This window comes from Pituophis catenifer, unplaced genomic scaffold, assembly GCF_029215685.1.
Source record: "Pituophis catenifer annectens isolate HBS135680 unplaced genomic scaffold, rPitCat1.0.hap2 SCAF_7, whole genome shotgun sequence".
Taxonomy (NCBI): Eukaryota; Metazoa; Chordata; class Lepidosauria; order Squamata; family Colubridae; genus Pituophis; species Pituophis catenifer.
The window spans coordinates 42,531,678-42,552,590 of NW_027256887.1; the positions used below are offsets into that span (position 1 = coordinate 42,531,678).

Genomic DNA, 20,913 nt, shown 5'->3' on the forward strand with positions numbered 1-20,913 from the left:
GCCGTGACCCTTTAATACAGTTCCTCATGTTGTGGTGACCCCCCAACCAGGCGTGGGTTCTAAATTTTTTTACTACCGGTTCTGTGGGCGTGGCTTATTTTATGGGTGTGGCTTGGAGGTCATGTTACTGGGTGGGGGTGGCTAGCTGGTCATGTGACCTGGTGGCTATGGTTATGTGTATAGGGACTACCCAGAGGGCTGAAAAAAGTGATTTCTGACAGGTCCTCGCACTTTTGACCGGTCTTCGCACTTATGACTGGTCATCATTTATGCCCATTGTAGCATTCTTAACAACCGTGTCACTCATTTCACAACTGCTTCTCTTCACCATGGTGACAAGATAGGGCAAAAATGTAAAATGTGAGGACAGTCGTAAGTTCAAGGACTGGTCAAAAGTGCGAGAACCAGTCAGAAATAACTTTTTCAGCCCTCTGAGTAGTCCATATGCATAAAAGGATACAGCAATAGAGAGGGATGAAGGAAGAGAAGGGAAATTAGAGTAGGAGTGAGGGTAAAAGAGGGAGGAAGAGAGAAGGAGAAGGAGAAAGGAAGAGGAAATAGGGAGGAGAAGAAGAGGGGGAGGAAGAGAAAGTAAGAAGGAAAGAAAAGAGAGAGGTGGTAGGTTTGAGGAGAAAGATTGCTGTACAATAAAGATGAAAGGGAAGAAAACCAACCCCAAACAAATATAAAGATATTAAGATAAAGAATGAATTGTTAAACTTTAAAGAATAAAAGAGAACAAATATGAATAAATAACAATAATTAGAAACACACATACAAACATACAATGTATTTTCTTTGAACAGAGTATTTGGCCGGTTCACAAATTTAAACAGTGTTTAGTCATTTCAATTAAATTTACAATTTCTATATTTCCTTTTTGCCATATTTATTCCTCCTCTATTTTTGTAAAAAACCAATATTACCCTTCATCCTCATCTCTAAACTTAATCAAGTTCAATTTTTCCTTTCTATTCTACATTATACCCCTTCCCATTGTCATCTATTTTTATATCCATCCTCACATTGGTTAATTATGTAATATTACAGTTGTTTAATATAAATTCAACATTTTAATATAAATCAATTAGTTATATAACTACCTTTTTATATATTAATATGAACATGAATATTCCAATTATTTCCATGCAATCCAATTTCTTACAAATCAATTATATTTACCAATAATAATAAACCAAATAATTTCCCCCATGTATTCCTCCAAACCACAACTTAACCATTTCTGCTTTCAACACAATATACAATTAATAGTATCTCAATTATTACAATTCCCTAGTTAAATAGAGCTTTTTTTCTTTTGTGTTTTAAAATCTTGAACTCTCCTCTTTTCCCCTAAATTTCCCATTGTTTGCACCTACCTTTTTTGGTGAGGAAAAAGAAAAGAATTCTGCCTGCCTAATTTTCCAACCTTGCAGCAACAGCAAAGCAGTTTCAGTTTCGTTTCTCAGCATAGCTAGGGGAAAAAAAATCAGCACTCTTTGCAAGGAAGCAGAAGAGCCCTGAGCAAAACAGCTGAGACAAATCAGCTGAGAGCCGGGAGGCCAATTAGCCTATGCTGAAGCTCCATGGGCCAATAAAATTACAAAAAAAACACCGAACCCTTTGTTAAATTGCTGGCTCCCCCGCCCCTCGCCCACCACTATTTATTGGCAATAAATAGTGGTGCGGAGGGGCGGGGCAAGCCAGCAATTTAACAAAGGGTTCGGCTGCACCACTGGCTCTAGGGCAGCCCTTTGAAGCCCAGCGGCAAGAATTTGAAGTTTTTTTTTTCCTCTAGCCATCGGAGGCAGCAATAGATTGGGAGTGGGTGGGGTAAGCGAACGGCCGGCGATCCAACAGAGCAGAGAGTGAGGGTGAGTGAAGGCGTGGGGGGGGGCGAGAGAGGGCTTTGGCGACCCCTGTGAAATGGCCGTTCGACCCCCAGGTTGAGAACCGCTGATATAGAAAGAGATGATCATACTCTGTAATTTAAATATTTTTTCTCCATATTTATTTTAGTTTAGAATATTATTTGCTTAATGTCAGTTGGCATATTAATAATAATATAACTCACTGTGAAAAGTTGCATTATTTTTGTATAGTCATATTTATATTTTAGGTTATGTTATCCATGCATTAATTTTGCATATCAAATTTATAATATGCTATCTAATGGGATGCAGTTTCGATTGATAAATGAAGGTATTAGTAATTGTTTTCTATTTGTGTTGCATAGGAGTGGACACAAAGTTGAAGTTTACACTTGAACCATCATTAGGTCAGAATGGTTTTCAACAGGTAACTGATTTTTATTCATTGGAATAAATAGTCTTACAAAAAATCCTTATTTTCCAAGCATGTGGACAAATAATAATTTAAAAACTGCATTAATTAATTAAAACTGGGATGTATTTTATTATTTGAAAGAGCTGAACTGTAATTGCATTTGTTCCATTTTATTTTGATTTTTTTCTTCCTCAGTGGGAATTATTATTATTTTCAATAGAAAGAAGCTCAAAGTATTAAAATCAATTGTATATTTTTGCAGTTCTTGTGTAAATGAATTAATACGTAGCACCTTTTTCTTCTATGTTTTGCAATTGTATTTAAATATTTTGTTGTCAAATAGTTTAATGGTACATATTGCTTCTATAATATTGAAATACATGTAGTCCTCAACTTACAACCACAATTGTGACCAGAATTTCCACTGTTAGGCAAGGCAGTTAAGTGAAGCACGCCTAATTTTACAATGATTTTTTTCCCTGGTTGTTAAGCAAATCTGGCTTTTTTCATTGACTTTGCTTGTCGGAAGCTAACTGGGAAAATCGCAAATAGGTATCACGTGATCCTGCGACATTGTAGCCATCATAAATACAGGCCAATTGCCAAGGGCCCAAATTTTGATAGGATGCAGGGACGGTTTAAGTGGGAGCACCGGTTGTAAGTCATTTTTTCCAGTGTTGTTGTAACTTCAAATGGTCATTAAATGAATGGTTATAAGTCGAGGATCACCTGCACTGTATGTTGAATTATGTTTCAAATTGAAATAATTTCACACTGTTGGGATGGTTGCTTTTAGTGGCATGATGCTCTCAAAGCAGTGGCTAGACTGTCCACAGGAATTCCAAAGGAGTGGAGAAGAAAGGTAAGTAAACTCCTGTCCTTCATAGAATGCATAGTGATCAACATTATGTGAAGCTCTGGACTGAAGATAAATAGTTGCTGTTTAGTCCAGCAATGAAAACTTCCATGTATTTAATACTATAGGCTAGGTACCAGTAAAAGTTTCTAATTAAGCAAAATCCTTCTTAGAAAAATACTGAAATTAGGAATAACAGATAAGATGTTTTCCTTATTTTGTACCAATAGAAAGGTAATTAAGAAAGTCCAATTAAATTAAGAAATGTACAAATACTAAAATAAACACCTACTAGAATTGTATTTTGGTCATTGATCAATAAAAATAAAATGAACAACATAAAACTATTCCTTAAGAACAGGAATTATTAGCAACGACTTGTGGGCGGCAAAGCTTACAACACATAATGTAGCAAAATTTTACTATTTTTAGAGAAATAAATTTATCATTATTATTATTATTATTATTATTATTATTATTATTATTATTATTATTATTATTAATTTGATTTATATGCCGTCCTTCTCCGGAGACTCAGGGCGGCTTACAATGTGCTAAGCAATAGCCTTCATCCTTTTGTATATTTATACAAAATCAGCTTATTGCCCCCACAACTGGGTCCTCAATTTACCTACCTTAGAAAGGATGGAAGGCTGAGTCAACCTTGAGCCTGGCGATATTCGAACCTGCAGTAACTGCAGGCAGCTGGTCTTAATAACAGGGTGCTTTAGACCACTGTACTACCAAGGCTCATTATTTAATAGACAGTGCAGGTAAAAGCTAATAGAGTGTCCCAGAATTTTAAATAAAAGAGAGGTGGTCAACTGGTGGTGAATATCCCATTAGAACTAGCAAGACCAACATCGGCTGTGTTTTCTATGGCACCCATATAGAGTAGTAGAGGGTTTCATATGGGGTTTTCGTGTATTTCCATTCCAGGGCAGCTGTGGGGAAAACATTAAATCAAATGAAAGATAAAGCTCTTCTGAATTTGGGAAGTGTGATATAAACATGAGTCTGGTTTAGGCACTAAAACGTGGTTATTTGCAATTATATTGTATGAGAAAGAAGCAATTTGTGTTTGACTTTATTTAAGATCCTTTGATTTAATATTGATCTAACTGAGGTTAAGATGGTATCACTGGAGAATCCATAGGGGCTCAGTTTCTTTTGGATCGGTCTTTTCAAGAAATATTTGTAATTGTATGCCAAAATTAGAGGGGTCAGTCTGCTAGAGTTGTGATTGTAGTTTCAACGAATAGGCAAAGATATTTATCCACAGATTAGATTCATGTTTACTGCTTTCTTCTGAAATATTGCATTTTGAACACACTGGGTAACCTGGAAGATACTTCTAAAAAAATTTGTTTGAATCCTTTCTAAGGTAATCATACTGTTATATGGCTAATATATTTCACTATAAACGTACACATTTCCCTATATACAGGCATTTCATAACTATGTAACTTACTTTAATTTAGCATATGGTTTTTAATTTGCTATGATTGTAAACTTTATTGTGTAAAATAAGCAGAATAAAGAAGTAGATTTAGAAAACAGTATCACTTAAAAAGTTGTAGGACTACATATTTCTGTCTGGGATATATATCAAAACTTCTTAGTTAGCATGCTTGGAATAATTTAAACAAATAATTTCCATCCATATACTTAAGTTTTGCTGGTAGAAATGTTATTCCTATGAGGGAAGTCACAGATCATGATCAGGGGGTGATGGCTACCTAGCTTCCAAAGAAAGTCATGCCTATTTGTTCTAATCATTGTTCCAATAACTCCAGCTCAGTTTAGCTTATTGTCTGAATATAAAAAGGCTAAAGCTGGGTAGGTGCAGCACAGGGACATGATGCATCTATAATGTGACCATCTAATTTAGGTTCCTCCCCCTCCAGTACTTTGCATAGAAAGCACAAAGTCTAAAGTGAGAAAGATGCTAAGTCTCCATGCTGTATATTTTCAGAATCCCTGGTCTCATTCTGGCAGGGCATGGAACATTCTGCCTCTTCCTTAATTTTAGAATAAACAAGTGAACACATTTATGCTCCTGTGCTATATATATAATTGATGGCAACATATTAAATATGCAGAATATTTTTGAAAAGTTGTAAAATGCAATCCATTTCAAGCAAAACTAAAATTGATTGTGGTATATCTTTTAAGGTTTGGCTCACTTTGGCAGATCACTATTTAAAGAGTATAGCGATTGACTGGGATAAAACTATGCGTTTCACTTTCAATGACCGAAGTAATCCTGATGATGATTCCATGGGAATACAGATTGTGAAGGTATTTAAAAGCTTATTAATTTGCTTATTAAAGTTTTACATTCATAGTATCGGGATCGAGGGGGGGGTTAGAGCTTGTCCGGATAGTTTTTCGATCATCAGTACTGTAGGTGGGAGGGGTAGATAAGGCGGGAGCAGGGGGCCATATTGTGTTAGGGGAGTGCGCACTCGCTGTCTACGAGCGGTGGCGTGCTCCGGCCCCCAAGGCTCTACTCGCTCCTCAGGTTGCATAGACCCTCAGGACCCAGGCCTTCGGCTGATGCTGTGCAATGCTAGGTCCGTAGTAAATAAAGCCCCCCTCATCTGTGATCTTGTTCAGGAGGGGGGTGCGGACCTGGCAGGTATTACGGAGACCTGGTTGAGCCAGGAGGGGGGGTTCCCCTCATTGAAATGTGCCCGCCAGGTTTCCAAGCATTCCATCAGCCGAGGTCACAGGGGCGGGGCGGGGGGGGTAGCGGTTATCATTAAAGAAGGTCTGAGACCGAGGGAGGCCACTGTTCCTCAGACGGCCGGCTGTGAATCCCTTTTTGTGAAATGGGGTCATGAGGTTCAGATGGGTTTGCTGATCACGTACCTGGCTCCCTGCCACGTGGCAACAGCCCTGCCCGAGCTACTCAACGTCATCGCCGCGGTGGCGGTTGATACCCCTAAGCTTATGGTCATGGGGATTTCAACCTGCCGTCCGTGGGTGAGACGTCAGAGATGGCTCGGGAGTTCATGGCTTCCATTACAGCTATGGACCTGACCCAGTTAATTCATGGCCCTACCCACACAGGGGGAAACACGCTGGATCTGGTTTTTGTCTCTGGACAGTGGTTGAGGGATCTTGATATAGGGGATATAGTTACTGAATCCTTGTCATGGTCAGATCACTCTCTCCTTCGCCTCGACTTTCGAACCGCTGCACCCCGCCGCAGGGAGGCGGAGCCAGTAAGATGGTTCCGCCCCAGGCGCCTGATGGAACCTGACAGATTCCAGATGGAGCTTGGGCCATTTCCTGAGGTTCTGGCACACGCCTCGACTGGAGACCTGGTGGCCACCTGGGATAGGGTGGCTGCTGGTGCTCTGGATCGGGTCGTGCCTTTGCGGCCTCTGACCCGGCGCCGATCTCAATTGGCTCCTTGGTTTACCGAGGAGCTGAGGGAGTTGAAGTGCCGGAAAAGATGCCTAGAGAGTAGTTGGAGGGCCAGTCTTTCTGAATCTGACCGGACACTAGTAAGATCCCACTAGTAAGATTAGGAATTACTTAGTGGCGATAAAAGCAGCGAAATGTAGTTATTTTGCTGCTCTTATTGCGTCATCAGATAATCGCCCGGCCGCCCTCTTTAGGGTGACCCGCTCCCTGCTCCACCAGGAAGCGCGGGAGGACCCCTTGGAGGGTAGAGCCGAGGATTTTGTTCAGTATCTGTATGACAAAATCACTCAGATTCGGGAAGATTTGGACTCTGACTGGGTAGTCTCAGGGGGAGAGACAGGGGCAGGTCTTGAGAATGTTATCTGGGATGAGTTTGATCCTGTGACCTCTGAGGACGTGGACAGGATTCTGGGTAGACTGAACGCGACCACTTGTTTATTGGACCCGTGTCCTTCCTGGTTAGTACTGGCTTCCCGGGAAGTGACACGAGGCTGGCTCCAGGGGATTATAAACGCTTCGCTGAGTGAGGGTGACTTTCCCGCCGCCTTGAAAGAGGCGGTGGTGAGGCCTCTCCTCAAGAAGCCTTCCCTGGACCCGGCAATGTTGGTAAATTATCGTCCGGTCTCCAACCTTCGCTTTGTTGCGAAGGTTGTTGAGAGTATGGTCGCGCAACAGCTCCCCCAGCACCTGGATGAAACGACGTATCTGGATCCGTTCCAGTCGGGCTTCAGGCCCGGGTACAGCACGAAAACGGCATTGGTCGCATTGGTTGATGATCTCTGGAGGGCTCGGGACAGGGGGTGCTCCTCTGTCCTGGTCCTGTTAGATCTCTCAGCGGCTTTTGATACCATCGACCATGGTATCATGCTGCACCGGTTGGAAGAGTTGGGGGTAGGAGGCACTGTGTTGCGGTGGTTCTCCTCCTTTCTCTCTGACCGGTCGCAGTCTGTGTTGACAGGGGGACAGAGGTCGACCCCGAGGCCCCTCATATGTGGGGTGCCGCAAGGGTCGGTCCTCTCGCCTCTCCTGTTCAACATTTATGTGAAACCGCTGTGTGAGATCATCCGTGGTTTCGGGGTGGAGTACCATCAGTACGCTGACGACACCCAGCTGTACATCTCCACCCCGGATCACCCCAACGATGCCCTTGAAGTGAAGTCCCGTTGCCTGGAGGCCGTACGGATCTGGATGGGGAGGAACAGGCTCAGGCTCAGGCTCAGGCTCAACCCATCCAAGACTGAGTGGCTGTGGTTTCCGACGTCCCGATATAGTCAGTTGACGCCATCACTGACTATTGGGGGCGAATCATTGGCCCCCACGGAGAGGGCTCGCAACTTGGGCGTCCTCCTGGATTCACGGCTGTCTTTAGAAGAGCACTTGACGGCCGTGACCGGGAGGATTTTTCATCAGGTTCGCCTGATTCGCCAGTTGCGTCCCTTTCTGGATCGGGACTCGTTACGCACGGTCACTCATGCCCTTGTCACCTCCCGCCTGGACTATTGCAACGCTCTCTACATGGGGCTCCCCTTGAGGAGCACCCGGAAGCTCCAACTGGCGCAGAGTGCGGCCGCGCGGGTGGTAATGGGAGCGACATGGCGTTCCCATGTAACATCCCTCCTGCGCGAGCTGCACTGGCCCCCGGTGGTCTTCCGGGTGCGCTTCAAGGTTTTGGTTACCACCTTTAAAGCGCTCCATGGCTTAGGACCCGGGTACTTGTGGGACCGCCTACTACCACCAATGGCCTCCCACCGGCCGGTACGCTCCCATAGAGAGCGGCTCCTCCGGGTGCCGTCAGCCAAACAATGCCGACTGGCGGCCCCCAGGGGGAGAGCCTTCTCTGTGGGGGCACCTACTATCTGGAACGAGCTCCCCTCAGAGATACGGAGGATCCCGGATCTGCGCACTTTACGCCGTGCCTTAAAGACCTTACTATTTCACCAGGCTGGCCTGGCCTAATTTCCTCCCTCTTTTATAAAGATTTTTAAAATTTTAAATATCTTTTAGTATTTATATATTCAATTTTAAATTGGTTTTAAAAGTTTGGGGTTTTAAATTTGTCGGGGCCAAAATTATTTAATTTGATTTTATTCTATTTTTTAAATTTTGTATTGTATGTGTTTTTATTGTTTGGCTGTGCACCGCCCTGAGTCCTTCGGGAGTAGGGCGGTATAGAAATCTAATAAAATGAAAAATGAAATGAAATAGTACAATGATGCTTATGTGCTGAGTGTTCTTATTATATTTTATAGTAATCAATTAAGAAATTATAATTTCTCACTATTGTCTCAGTTTGATCACAGTTTCCCTGCTTCCCTTATTTTTGTACTGCTAATGGCACATTTATTTTTTCATTTTATACTGGTTTTGTAGGATGATCTCCGTATCAAACAAATAATCATCAGATTTGCCCTCAGAATTGCAAAACAAAGCAGTAAACAGAACAACAATAAATTACCACTGTCTTCCAGAATAGATTCAATTCTTATGAAATGTATTAAGGGAGCTTCCAAAGTAACAAAAATTAAATTCTGTTAATGCCCAGATAAAAAAGTAGCTGGATAAAGGAAAAATCCAATTCTTTTTTCTCATTGTTAACATGTCTCCTTAAAAACTTACATTTCTGTGCTACCTTTCTGAGTCTTCCTTCCTTGATATATTGTAGATGATTAGCTGGGAAAAATATTAACTTCAGTGCATTATTTACCAGACAAGTAGCTCAAGGACAAATTAATTTATTTTCCCTTAATATTCTGAAAATTCTAATTTGGACTAGTATAGCTAGTTGAATGCTTGGAACAAAGGTATAAAATCTAGTCACACATATTTTACATTCTATGGTATATTCTACATTCTACAGAATTGAAGAATTGTTCAACAAAAAGAATGTTTTATGTGACAGTTTCTACATTATTGTTAATGCTTATTGATTGAGTATAATTACTTCATGAAATGCTGATTATTTGCTGCTCAAACGTTCTAGTGCAAAGATGGATGTTTTCATCCATCTTTAGATTCCAGAGCACAATATGTGATCAGTTGACATCAGAAAGTAAAAATACAGAGGTATAATTTATACTTGTATTTAAAGAAATGTGAAATATTTCATTATTTCTCTTCCATTCCCACTTAGGATCTTCATCGAACGGGATGCAGTTCTTATTGTGGCCAAGAGGCAGAACAAGACAGAGTGGTATTGAAAAGAGTTTTATTGGCTTATGCCAGATGGAATAAATCTGTAGGATATTGCCAAGGTTTTAACATCCTTGCTGCTCTCATCCTGGAAGTAGTAGAAGGCAATGAGGGAGATGCATTAAAAGTAAGTATATCTGTTGACCACATTTTTATTCATATTGTATTCTGTTGGCTATTAAAAATACCATAGTATAGGAACAAGGCCCCCTAAAGACTAAATGAAGATGTATGGATATAAAAATCAGTTATGATTCAATTTATAACTTATGTTTATACAAATAGACTGCTGCTTGGATGGTAAAGATTTATCTTTTATCTTTATCCCATTTTTCTGCTTGATTTTCAGATAATGATTTACTTAATTGATAAAGTGCTGCCTGATAGCTATTTTGTCAATAATCTGAAAGCACTGTCTGTTGACATGGCAGTATTCCGAGATCTTCTGAGAATGAAACTTCCTGAGTTGTCCCAGAATTTGGATACTCTCCAAAGAGCTGCCAACAAGGAAAGTGGAGGTATACAATGATCATGCAAATATTTCTTCCTTTCTTTGCTTCTTTATCTCTTAGAAATAAATTTCATTACTTCTAATTTAAAATAAAAATGTAAAAATTCTGGGTTGAAACCATAAGCGCTGTTTAAAATTAGAAGGTGTTTGAGATGATACCATTAAATAGGAATCTATGAAATCAGATATGCAGATTGACAATATCAGGTATCTTAGGTGATAGCTAAAAACCTTGGTTTGATGCATGTGTACGCAAGTTAGAAATAGTAGATTGTAGACACCTTTACTTCTGGGTCAGGTCTAACAATGCGCCAAAACCAGTTATAAATGAGGTGGTAGACAAAAAAATTCTAATATAGCAATTACAGATTTGAAGGATTGTGCTATTTAAGTACGGTATTACTGAGGACAGTTTTGAGGTTTTCTGCATCAAGTGAAGCTTTTACATTTTTAAATATTAAAAAGCAGAGCAGAGCCTGTAAATATTTGACAAGATTGTTTTTATGGGGCTTCAAACATATTTTTACATGCTTTAATTTTATTTTGTGATCTCAGGTGGTTTCCTGTTCAAGTATCAGTCAGATCTCACTCAGTTTAGCTTTTCTGACATCAGTTCAGCTTGATCACATGCTAAAGTTGTTAAGAGGGAGTTAATATATTATAAACTTAAAAATGGCATCCCACGAACATGATTATCTACATTAATGATTACTTTTAGCTCTTTGAATTCATAAGCTGAAACACAATATAATTTGGTATCATACTACAATTCTGTACTCTATCCATTTTTGTGTTAGGATATGCAGAAGAGACAGCAAGTGGTTATTTTCCTGGTTTTTTTTTTTTTCTGTTTTAGGTGGATATGAACCCCCACTTACAAATGTCTTCACTATGCAGTGGTTCCTGACCCTGTTTGCTACATGCCTTCCTAACCATACAGTTTTAAAAATTTGGGATTCTGTATTCTTTGAGGGGTCAGAAATTATACTGAGAGTAGCACTGGCTATTTGGGCAAAACTAGAAGTGTAAGTATATTTTCACTTTATGTCTAAAAATAAACCATTGATAAATTTTGTGGAAAAGCTCTTTGAAATGTTATTTAAGTACTGAAAATTATTGTTGTGCACCTTTATTTTCCCCTTGTAGCATAAGATTTTGTTTTGTTTTGAATTTCTCTATTTCACCATACCAATACAATTTCCTTCTTTCAGTGAGGTTATGTGCACTTGCTCATGGAAAAGGCAGTTGTTGGGTTGGGGCCTAAAACCTTTGCGTGAAGTTGAATTATTCTGTTCAGTGACTGTAGTACTAGATCGTAAGTGATACTTTAGTAGGTACATAAGAGACTGGGGGGTCTACATTAAAATGATGGTGATGATTTGTTTTTATATGCCACCTCTTCTACCAGAATCAAGATGGAGTACATACCCTGTTTCCTGAAAATAAGATCTAGCATGTTTTTATGCCTGTGCCTAATATACCCTACCCTCAAAATAAGCCCTACTTAAGAGCTTGCGCAGCTGCTCGCCCATTCTGCCATGAGGCAAGGGGTGGTGATGGAGCTGCCCCATGTGCCCCGCACCGGCTTACCTCAGGGCCTCTGTAGCCAGGCCATCCGTGCCATGATATCTGCCTTGTAGTGGCAGCACCAGCAGCCATGTGCAGCAGGAGCCCAAGTAGCTGCCTGCCCACTTCTTCTGCTTGCTTGCAGCCGCAACAGAGCAGGAGGCTGAGTGGTGTGCTGGTGCCGTGGCTGCAAGGCGAGTTAGGCGTTGGGGCATGGATGGCCTGGCTGCGGGAGCCCTGAGGTAAGCTGGTGCAGGGCATGTGGATCAGCTCCACCCCCACACCTCAGTTCAAGGCCGTGGCACAGGAACGTTGCTTGGCCTTCTGCTCAATTGCTGGTGCGAGCAAGCAGAAGTGGGCTGGGGGTCACGTGGGCTCCTGCTAGACGTGGCTGCCAGAGCCACTGTCATGAGGCAAAACAGGTGTCACGGCATGGATGGCCTGGCTGTGGGGGCCCTGAGGTAAGCTGGTGCAGGGCATGTGAGGCAGCTTCACCCACAGGCCATGCGGTGGTGGCAGTGGCACACCACGCGGCTGCCTGCCCAGCCATGAGCAAGCAGAAGAAATGGGCCTCGCGTACATGGGGAGAAAAAAGACAGCCCCAAAAATAAGCTCTAGTGCTTATTTTGGGGCCCAAAACAAAATAAGACCCAGTCTTAGTTTTGTGGAAACACAGATAGTCCAATTTATACATACATAGTCCAATTTATGTCAATAGCCTGGTGAGATTGGGTAGCCTGAGTAATATAAAATCAGGCCAAAAATCATTTAGGAAACTTCATGGCCGAATGAGAACTTGAATTAGTTTTCTTTCAGGCCTTGTTCAACATTTGAATCATCACACCATATTTTAGACAAACTCTTATAACCTGAAGTCTATCAGATTAGGTAAAAATACACAAAGAATTAAATAAGTAATTTAGCTGAGAAATACAATTCACACAAACAAAAAAAGTCTTGATTTTCTCCCAAGTATTCTTTTCCAGCAATTTATTTTAACATGATAAAATTTTCTTGCAGAGATCTCCGTCCAAATCATGATCCTTTGCCTGCTCCTTCTGGTTCTCACACTTACAGCCCTTTGTAGCATCCTCATAGTCACCTGATCAAAATTTGGACACTTTGCAACTGGCATGTATTATGACAGTTGCACTGTTCTGGAATCATGTGATCATCATTTGTAACTTTCTCAGCTTGCTTCTAATAAGCAAAGTCAATGGGGGAAATCAGATTCACTTAATGACCACATAATTCATTAAACAGCTGCCGTGATTCACTCAACAATTGTGCCAAAAAAGATTATAAAATTGGGTGCAATTCACTTAACAATTGCCTTGCTTAGCAGTGGAAATTTTGGGCTTAATTGTGGTCATAAGTCAAGAACTATCAGTAGTTTATATATTACAACATCATCTACTATAGAGACCGAGCTTCATATTTTGTGATTTCAGGAACGTAATAGCAAGAAAGGGGAACTTGGTCCTCTGGATAGTTCCCATTCTCTCATCCCGTATCAGTGTTGAGGCTTGTGGGGACTGAAGTAGAATTCCAATAATTTTGGAGGTCAGATGTACTTAGATCGTATTTGAAGCCCACATTGAAAGCTTAAAAAACTCTTCTAATATATAAGACAATTTAAATTTCGCAAAAATAAAAATATGGTTGTAGGTGATACTAGTTACCCAGCACCAACTTGTTAGAAGAATTACTTTTAAGTGCTTATAGCAAGTTATTTCCATGGTAAATGTTGGAAGTTGAACAAGCTTTCTAAGTATTGTCACTATAGTCAGATTTTTTTTTTTATTCCGTTTGGTAGACATTAAACTATTTTATTGGTCTTTACAGATACACTGAAAACTGTAATTAACAGTTTATCTCAATGATTGTAAAAAAAATTCTAAGCAAAAACTTGCTGGAAAATGGTTTATATTATATAAAGGCATTTGAATTATTTTTCTAACATTCATATTGTTTATCTTATTTTATTTATTTATTCAAATTCTATAGCTGCCCATCTTAGTCAATGACTTTGGGTGGCTTACACTTCAAAATTCCTATAAAGGGGGTCTGGAGGCAGAAATTATCACTAAAGAGAAATGCTAATGCAATTATTAATAAACTACTTTGAAGTCAGTCTTCAATGAGCTTCATTTCTATTGAGTTTGAAATCTTGAGGCAGTGAATTTCATGAAACAGTCTCCTTGCAGCTTATGTAGCTCCTTGCAGACCTACATAAAAGTTCTTTTAAAAAAGACCCATAACAAGTCTTATTGTTCCTGCTCCTGGAATACAGTCAACCCTTGAGGTAATCTGTGCAAGTATAATGTTTAGATAATTTTCTTCCAGGAAGGGATACATCCAAACTGATAAAAATGCTTCTAACTGTTGTCTCAATCCAGAGATTCTCTCCCCTGAGAGAAATGAGTCTGGAAGCACTCCAAAAATGTATACCTCTTCCTTCTGGTATTTTGGTCCCCCATTTTAGAACAAGCAGATCTGGCCCCTCATTAAAATTATTGTCCCTTACAAATGAGCACTTCCCTCTTGTCTGGATTCAGTTTCAGTTTTATGTATCATCCAACCCATTACAGATTGCAGAGAGGCACTCGGGAACAATCCCATTTCCTGATGGGGGTATATTTCCTGTCTCAGAAAAATATACTGGTATATGGGTGTCAGAATACAGTTCTAAATATGAGACTAGTGATTTCTCAAATCAGACAGATCAGAGGAAATATTATTTTGACCCGTTTTCATATTATGCCTCCTGTTTTCAAAGAGCAACTATTTCCAGGCTACACTATCTGAAATCTACTTGAGAAATATAAATTATTGGTAGAATCAGTTCCAAGTCATTTGAAGATTTCTTGGTAACTAGCTGAGTACAATAAATGTTTCAGGCACCTCTATAGAAGTGAAGTATAACCATTAATCCAATAGAGTTCCATCCATGACAAAGGAGAAACTTGAGATTTTCCCACTAACAGAACATTCCCCTGATTAGAATAAATTGTCAAAATATATAATCTATATCGTTTATCATACCTGTGATCAACTGGGATAGACTATCCTTATTATAGCTGCTATGAATTCCTATTTTTTTCTAGACAAAACCTAAAATGGATATTGAAACCCAGGGGTCTCAGACATCAAATGCAATTCCCACTGGTCAGTTAGGGATTCTTTCAGACTGTACCACAAGCAATAAATTAACAAAATCTTTGATTTATTTCTAATTCCAAACCAAGGTGCTCGGGCTGAAAGATACAGTTTTGTCACAATTGTTGAGGTAGATACTGTTTTCATGAATAATAGCTACATCACATTTTCTCCTTCTTCAGCTGATGTATACTTCAGAATATCCAGCCAAAACGGATGTGGCCCATATCAGCATACTTGCTTCAGGGGTGGGTTCTATTTACCGTTACTACCGGTTCGCAACAGGGCCCCGTGTGTGCATTTGCTTCGTTTGCGTGGTCTTCTGCACATGCGCAGAAGCATTTTGATGATGTCGGGGTCGGTGGGCAGAGCCTCCCGCCGGTTTTACTACCGGTTCTATAGAACCGGTGCGAACCGGGGGCAACCTACCACTGACTTGCTTTCCTAAATAGGTATCTATTTCACAGGCCAATGTAGCTTCTCACCTGCTTTATAAGACTGACCTGACACTACTGAGACTAAAGGTCAGGTTGTTTGAAGGGTTGATCTGTCCAATAGTTGATTGCTGATAAAGACTTCCAGGAGGGAAAAACTGTTAAATGCTTAATTTCCCTTTCCTTGTGTAACTGGATATCACCATATCTTTGTTCTCTGCCATTACTATGATGAGTATCCAAGGATACTGATCTCAAGCTATCCTTGAAGTAGCAAGGATTTGTAATTCCCTGTTTAGGCCATCATTACCTAGGCCAGCCGGCCTTAAATGTAGTCCTAAGGAAACAAGAAAAACAGCTTAATAAAGCAAATAATGTGCAATATAGGATTGCAACATGTATAGTAACAGAAATATTTGTATTGTGATGCAGGCAGGTCAATTCTTGTGAAACTGCAGATGACTTCTATGGCACCATGGGAAAATTAACCCAGGAGATGCTGGAAGATAAACTCATTGATAGCAATGAACTCATGCAGGTTAGTAAGAAAATATGAAATTATTTACACATTAAATGGTTGTTCACACATTTGTTGATTTTATGCTGCTGAATTGCTTGCCTGCCACTATCAGTACAATGTGGGATTTTTCTCATCTTTCATCCAAGATATACTGTTTGAGGTCTAGCAGATTTGCATATTAAGCCACAGCTTTTTAATCAATGTCTTATTTATTTAAAAATGTAATCCAGAATTCCCCCCAAAAAACATTTTCAAAATTTCATCTGGCATTATTTACTGTATGCCTTTTGTTCATTTCTTAAAATTGCAACATCTGTTAGTCCATAATTTAAGTTTGCAGAGGCTTATATTTAGAACAATATTTGAGAATAAGGAATCCAGTGGTGGGATTCAGCCAGTTCGCACCACTTCGGGAGAGCCGGTTGTTAACTTTCTGGGCAGTTTGGCAAATTAGTTGTTGGAAGAAATCATTAGGGCAGAGAACCGGTTGTTAAATTACTTGAATCCCACCACTGAAGGAATCACTATATTCTAATAAAAATATCTAAAATCAAGCAGTATATATAAATTTATTTTATCAAGACAATTCAATTTCCACATTTTTCACATGAATGTGAAAGATTGTGCATGAAAAATTACCTGACCAAAATAAAGAACAAAAATGAGTTTTTGAAAATAATACTGTAAATTTAAAGGATAGTTTGCCCCCCCTACCCTATGGAGACATTATTAACTAGACTTATAATATCCAAAACTGCCCTATCAATGTATTTCAATCCTAAGCATGTATTACAAGTATTTTCAAGTTTTCTTACTATTACTGTCAGCCTTAATAAAATCTTGATAGTTTTGATTATTTATTGGATGACTAACTGTAATGAGAAATCGACTTGACACGACAGGGATAGTATTCTTGTTGTAATATAATGCACTACAGTAATTTCACTGAACAAGCCTAAACCATTAGTAAAATATTAGTCCAAAGTCACTTAATGAAGTGTTGAGATACTGAGAAATCCATAAAAGAGAGAGTTTCTTTATATAAGTAACAGACATATTTCTACGAATATATCTGTTGCTGTTGATACAGATTGTTTTTTTAAAATTGAAATCATATAGTTCAGACTCCAAGGCATTGAGGATAAATGCATTTAAGGTGTAAAATAAGTAGTTGTATATACATATGCATGGTTTGCTCTGCAAACAAATTCTTTTGAATACAAGAAATACATGCATTCACAACAGGGTGGATAAAAATCAATGATTTTTTTTAAAAAATAAAAAAAATCAGATTTTTTTGATTTAAATCGGATTTTTTTGATTTTTATCAAATATATTTTAATAAAAAATTTGGGGGGTAAAATCTTATCGTAAGATAGTTTTCTATTTAAGATACATAAATAATTTAGTTTATTCAGCATGAAATGGAGCTTAGTTATGTAGCATGAGGCTGTATATTCTGCAACACGGACTATCGGTGAGTCAACAGTGGGTCAAAGGAGTAGCAGAGATGACAGTTGCTCTTTAAAAATTATGATTTAAATCGAGTTGATTTAAATCAAGCCTTTTTACTAGTGATTTAAATCATGATTTAAAGTGTGATTTAAATCAACTCGATTTAAATCAAATCCACCCTGATTCACAACTTTTCATTATTTTCACCCTAACACTCCTATTATCTCCAGTGGTTATTTCAGGAGTTGACTGGTTATATTTCTTGTGGATTATTCTTTGTAGTTCCTACAGATAATGTTTGTTGCATTAGTAAAAATCAAGCTTTTCATATTTGCTTTTGTAAATGTGGAAAAGGCATTGCCTAATCTTGCAAATATATGGGAATTATCTTGTATTTGAATTTGCATAAAAAGTGTCCTAAAGGCATTTTTACTTCAGTTTCTTTCCTCTCTTTTTTCATAGATGGTTTATTCTATGGCCCAGTTCCCCTTCCCTCAGCTATCTGAATTAAGGGAGAAATATACATACAACATTACACCATTTCCTGCTACGGTAAAATCAACTGCAAGGTAAGGCATCTTCTGACTTTTTGTGGTGTAAGTAAAGAAAGATAGAGCTTGAGGAATCGCTCAAATTATTATTCTGTGTGCCCTGGGTTTTTAGCCGACTGGGAAAAATAAAAGACAGTGATGAAGAAAATGAAATAGACGATGAAGACTCCATAGCAAATGTTATTGGATGTCTTGGACCATTTAGTGGATTTTTGGCTCCAGAACTACAGAAGTATCAAAAGCATTTCAAAGGTAAATATTATTTCTGAAATTTCAATAATTTTATGGGAGTTCAATTGGTATATGAAGCTTTGTTGCTGAGGCTAATTTCATTTCCTCAAACATGATATTTCATTTCTTACTCCCGGTCAGATCTAAGTTGATAATCAAATATGCAAATAAAAAGTCACTGCAGTTGTGTGACTTTGACTTTGATAAGACAGTGATGTGATGTGTCTAGCATCTATGGCAAGGGCCATAGATTGTATATTAATATATACTATATAGTATATAGATAATATACTATATTGTATATTAGACAATATAGAAATCAAAATGTGGCCCCTGAACCCTACTTTTTGCATTTCCTAGATCCTCTGCCATTGCTCTATTGGAAGTGGCAGGAAAACATCAAAAAACTGAAGCAAGGTCTTTGACCATGCCTTCATTTCTACTGATATTGCATAAATAGCATATTGCTTTTGGCTGTAATAAAGTTTTTGTTTGCAAATTCACTGAAAGGTATTGCAAGAGGTGCCTCTCCACAAAGACTACAAAAATACAAACCACAGCCCTGCAGGTGACATTATGATGCCAGCCATGCCATCACAGTTTACAGACATTGGAAATAATATTTTAAATAGAGAAATTGATCTTTGGTTGAGAAGTCCCCATCTACATATGATATGATAATTGGATCTTATAAGTTCATTAAGGAATTGGTTTTTTTATCAGTATCTTTCCATGGCTGACTGTACACTACATTCTAAAATAACCTGTAATCCTCAGCCAAGTATTTATCACTAATAAAGCAGTACTTTCTCAAGGTATTTACAGATTTGCTTCTAGATAGTTTCTGTATGCAGGACTTTTTAAGTTTTCTAATTCAGTTAAGTGGAAATATCAGGGGTAGCTTCAACTGTATCATTGTGAGCTGGCTGATATATGTCCAATGTTTTTCCCAGACCATAATCAAGAGCACAGTTTAGGCTCCAGTAACATTGCAGAACTAAGTCCTGGTGCAATAAATGCTTGCCGAAGTGAATATCATGCAGCTTTTAACAGTATGATGATGGAACGTATGACCACTGACATCAATGCATTGAAAAGACAGTATTCTCGGATAAAAAAGAAGCAGCAACAGCAGGTTCATCATGTGTACATCACAGCAGGTAATTAATAATTGGAAGGACATATTAGTTCAAGTTGTATTTGTATTAAGAAGCAAATCACAGTTGTATTCAGTTTAGTTTACAGTGTATAAGAAGAAGAAGAAGAAAAAAACATGAGATCTAGCAGCGTGACTGAAATAATCTCATCTGATGGTGAAAAGCTATTTATAAAAGAGTTTATAATCTTTGTTTTTCTTTTGTTAGGGTATGAAGATGATGACCTTGGGATAGTTTTAGATCCCAGGGACCAGCTGAATAATGGTATTTAAAGATATCTGTGCTATTTGGGCTCTAGGGGTCTTTAGTATTGATTTCACTAACACTTCTGGCATCCTTGGATTTGGAATACAAATTTCTAAACACCTAACTAGGTACTAAGCAGCAGCCTGAACTACTGAAGTATTACAAGAATAAGGTGATTTAGTGTATAAAGACTTTTGATCTAAATCCCGTAAATTTATATATAGGTAAATATGTTTTTTTCACAGGCTTATATGCTGCTTCAGTTAGAATAAATCGATATAGTTAATGGTCATATTGTCTGTGGGATTAACAATGGAGGTCTTGCATTTTCACTTACCCTCCTGCGATAACCTCTTGCACTGGTGCAATAATGAAAGTGTTTGCATGCTGTATCTTGCACCTATGGCCTCTTCTCTGTCCGCAAGGATGGATGTTCAGGACAGTTGGTCTGCATGTCACAAGGCAGCATCTTTTCAAAAATTTGACAAATGCAATACAATTACGTTGTCAAACCGAAACAAAAGTTTCATTTTCCAAGATTGCCAAATCTTCCTTTTACTAATCTTTTCCAATTACATAGTTTAGCTATGTTGATTATTTTTGACATTTGGATGTGCTTTGAGAATACCATATTCAATTAATCAACCTTCATTGCATAAGATGAGGTATGACGTGGCTTTTTGACTATGTACTTTATAAATGTAAGTTTTATTTTTATTTTATTTTATTTCGAATTTATATACCGCACCGTCTCCCGAGGGACTCAGGGCAGTGTACAGCCAGATAAAAAACATACAATACAAACATTAAAAACAATTAAAAAGATATATATTAATTTGGCCCCAATTTAAGATAACAAACCAATTAAAAATATTTAAAAATATGTTAAAAAATATGTTAAGCCACCCCGGCTTGCTGAAAAAAGAAATTTTAAGGGCACGGCGGAAGGCACCGAGGTCTTGGATTCTCCTTATCTCTGGGGGCAGCTGATTCCAGAGGGTAGGTGCCCCCACAGAGAAGGCCCTTCCCCTGGGGGTCACCAGCCTACATTGTTTGGCTGATGGCACCCCGAGGAGGCCCTCTCTGTGGGAGCGCACAGGTCGGTGGGAGGTCATCGGTAGCAGCAGGTGGTCTCAAAGATAACTAGGTCCTATGCCATGGAGTGCTTTAAAGGTGGTAACCAACACCTTGAAGCGCACCCGGAAGACCACTGGGAGCCAGTGCAGCTCACGCAGGAGCGGTGTTATGTGGGAGCGCCAGGAGGCTCCCGTGATTACCCACGCGGCCGCATTCTGGACCAGTTGGAGCCTCCGGATG

The 20,913-nt window shown here is 39.1% G+C and overlaps 1 protein-coding gene across 2 annotated transcripts in view; it reads left to right on the forward strand.

Annotated features, from left to right (window-relative positions):
- TBC1D30 (TBC1 domain family member 30) overlaps nucleotides 1-20,913 on the forward strand; it is a 29,213-nt gene that overhangs the window by 4,504 nt on the left and 3,796 nt on the right. For both annotated transcript variants that reach the window (XM_070947138.1, XM_070947139.1), the window contains exons 2-11: nucleotides 2,237-2,298; nucleotides 3,083-3,148; nucleotides 5,318-5,443; nucleotides 9,708-9,893; nucleotides 10,116-10,284; nucleotides 11,134-11,302; nucleotides 15,869-15,974; nucleotides 17,874-17,980; nucleotides 18,075-18,214; nucleotides 19,147-19,353. In XM_070947138.1, the coding sequence (XP_070803239.1) occupies nucleotides 2,237-2,298; nucleotides 3,083-3,148; nucleotides 5,318-5,443; nucleotides 9,708-9,893; nucleotides 10,116-10,284; nucleotides 11,134-11,302; nucleotides 15,869-15,974; nucleotides 17,874-17,980; nucleotides 18,075-18,214; nucleotides 19,147-19,353 (1,338 nt within the window). The remainder of the gene's footprint in view (nucleotides 1-2,236; nucleotides 2,299-3,082; nucleotides 3,149-5,317; nucleotides 5,444-9,707; nucleotides 9,894-10,115; nucleotides 10,285-11,133; nucleotides 11,303-15,868; nucleotides 15,975-17,873; nucleotides 17,981-18,074; nucleotides 18,215-19,146; nucleotides 19,354-20,913) is intronic.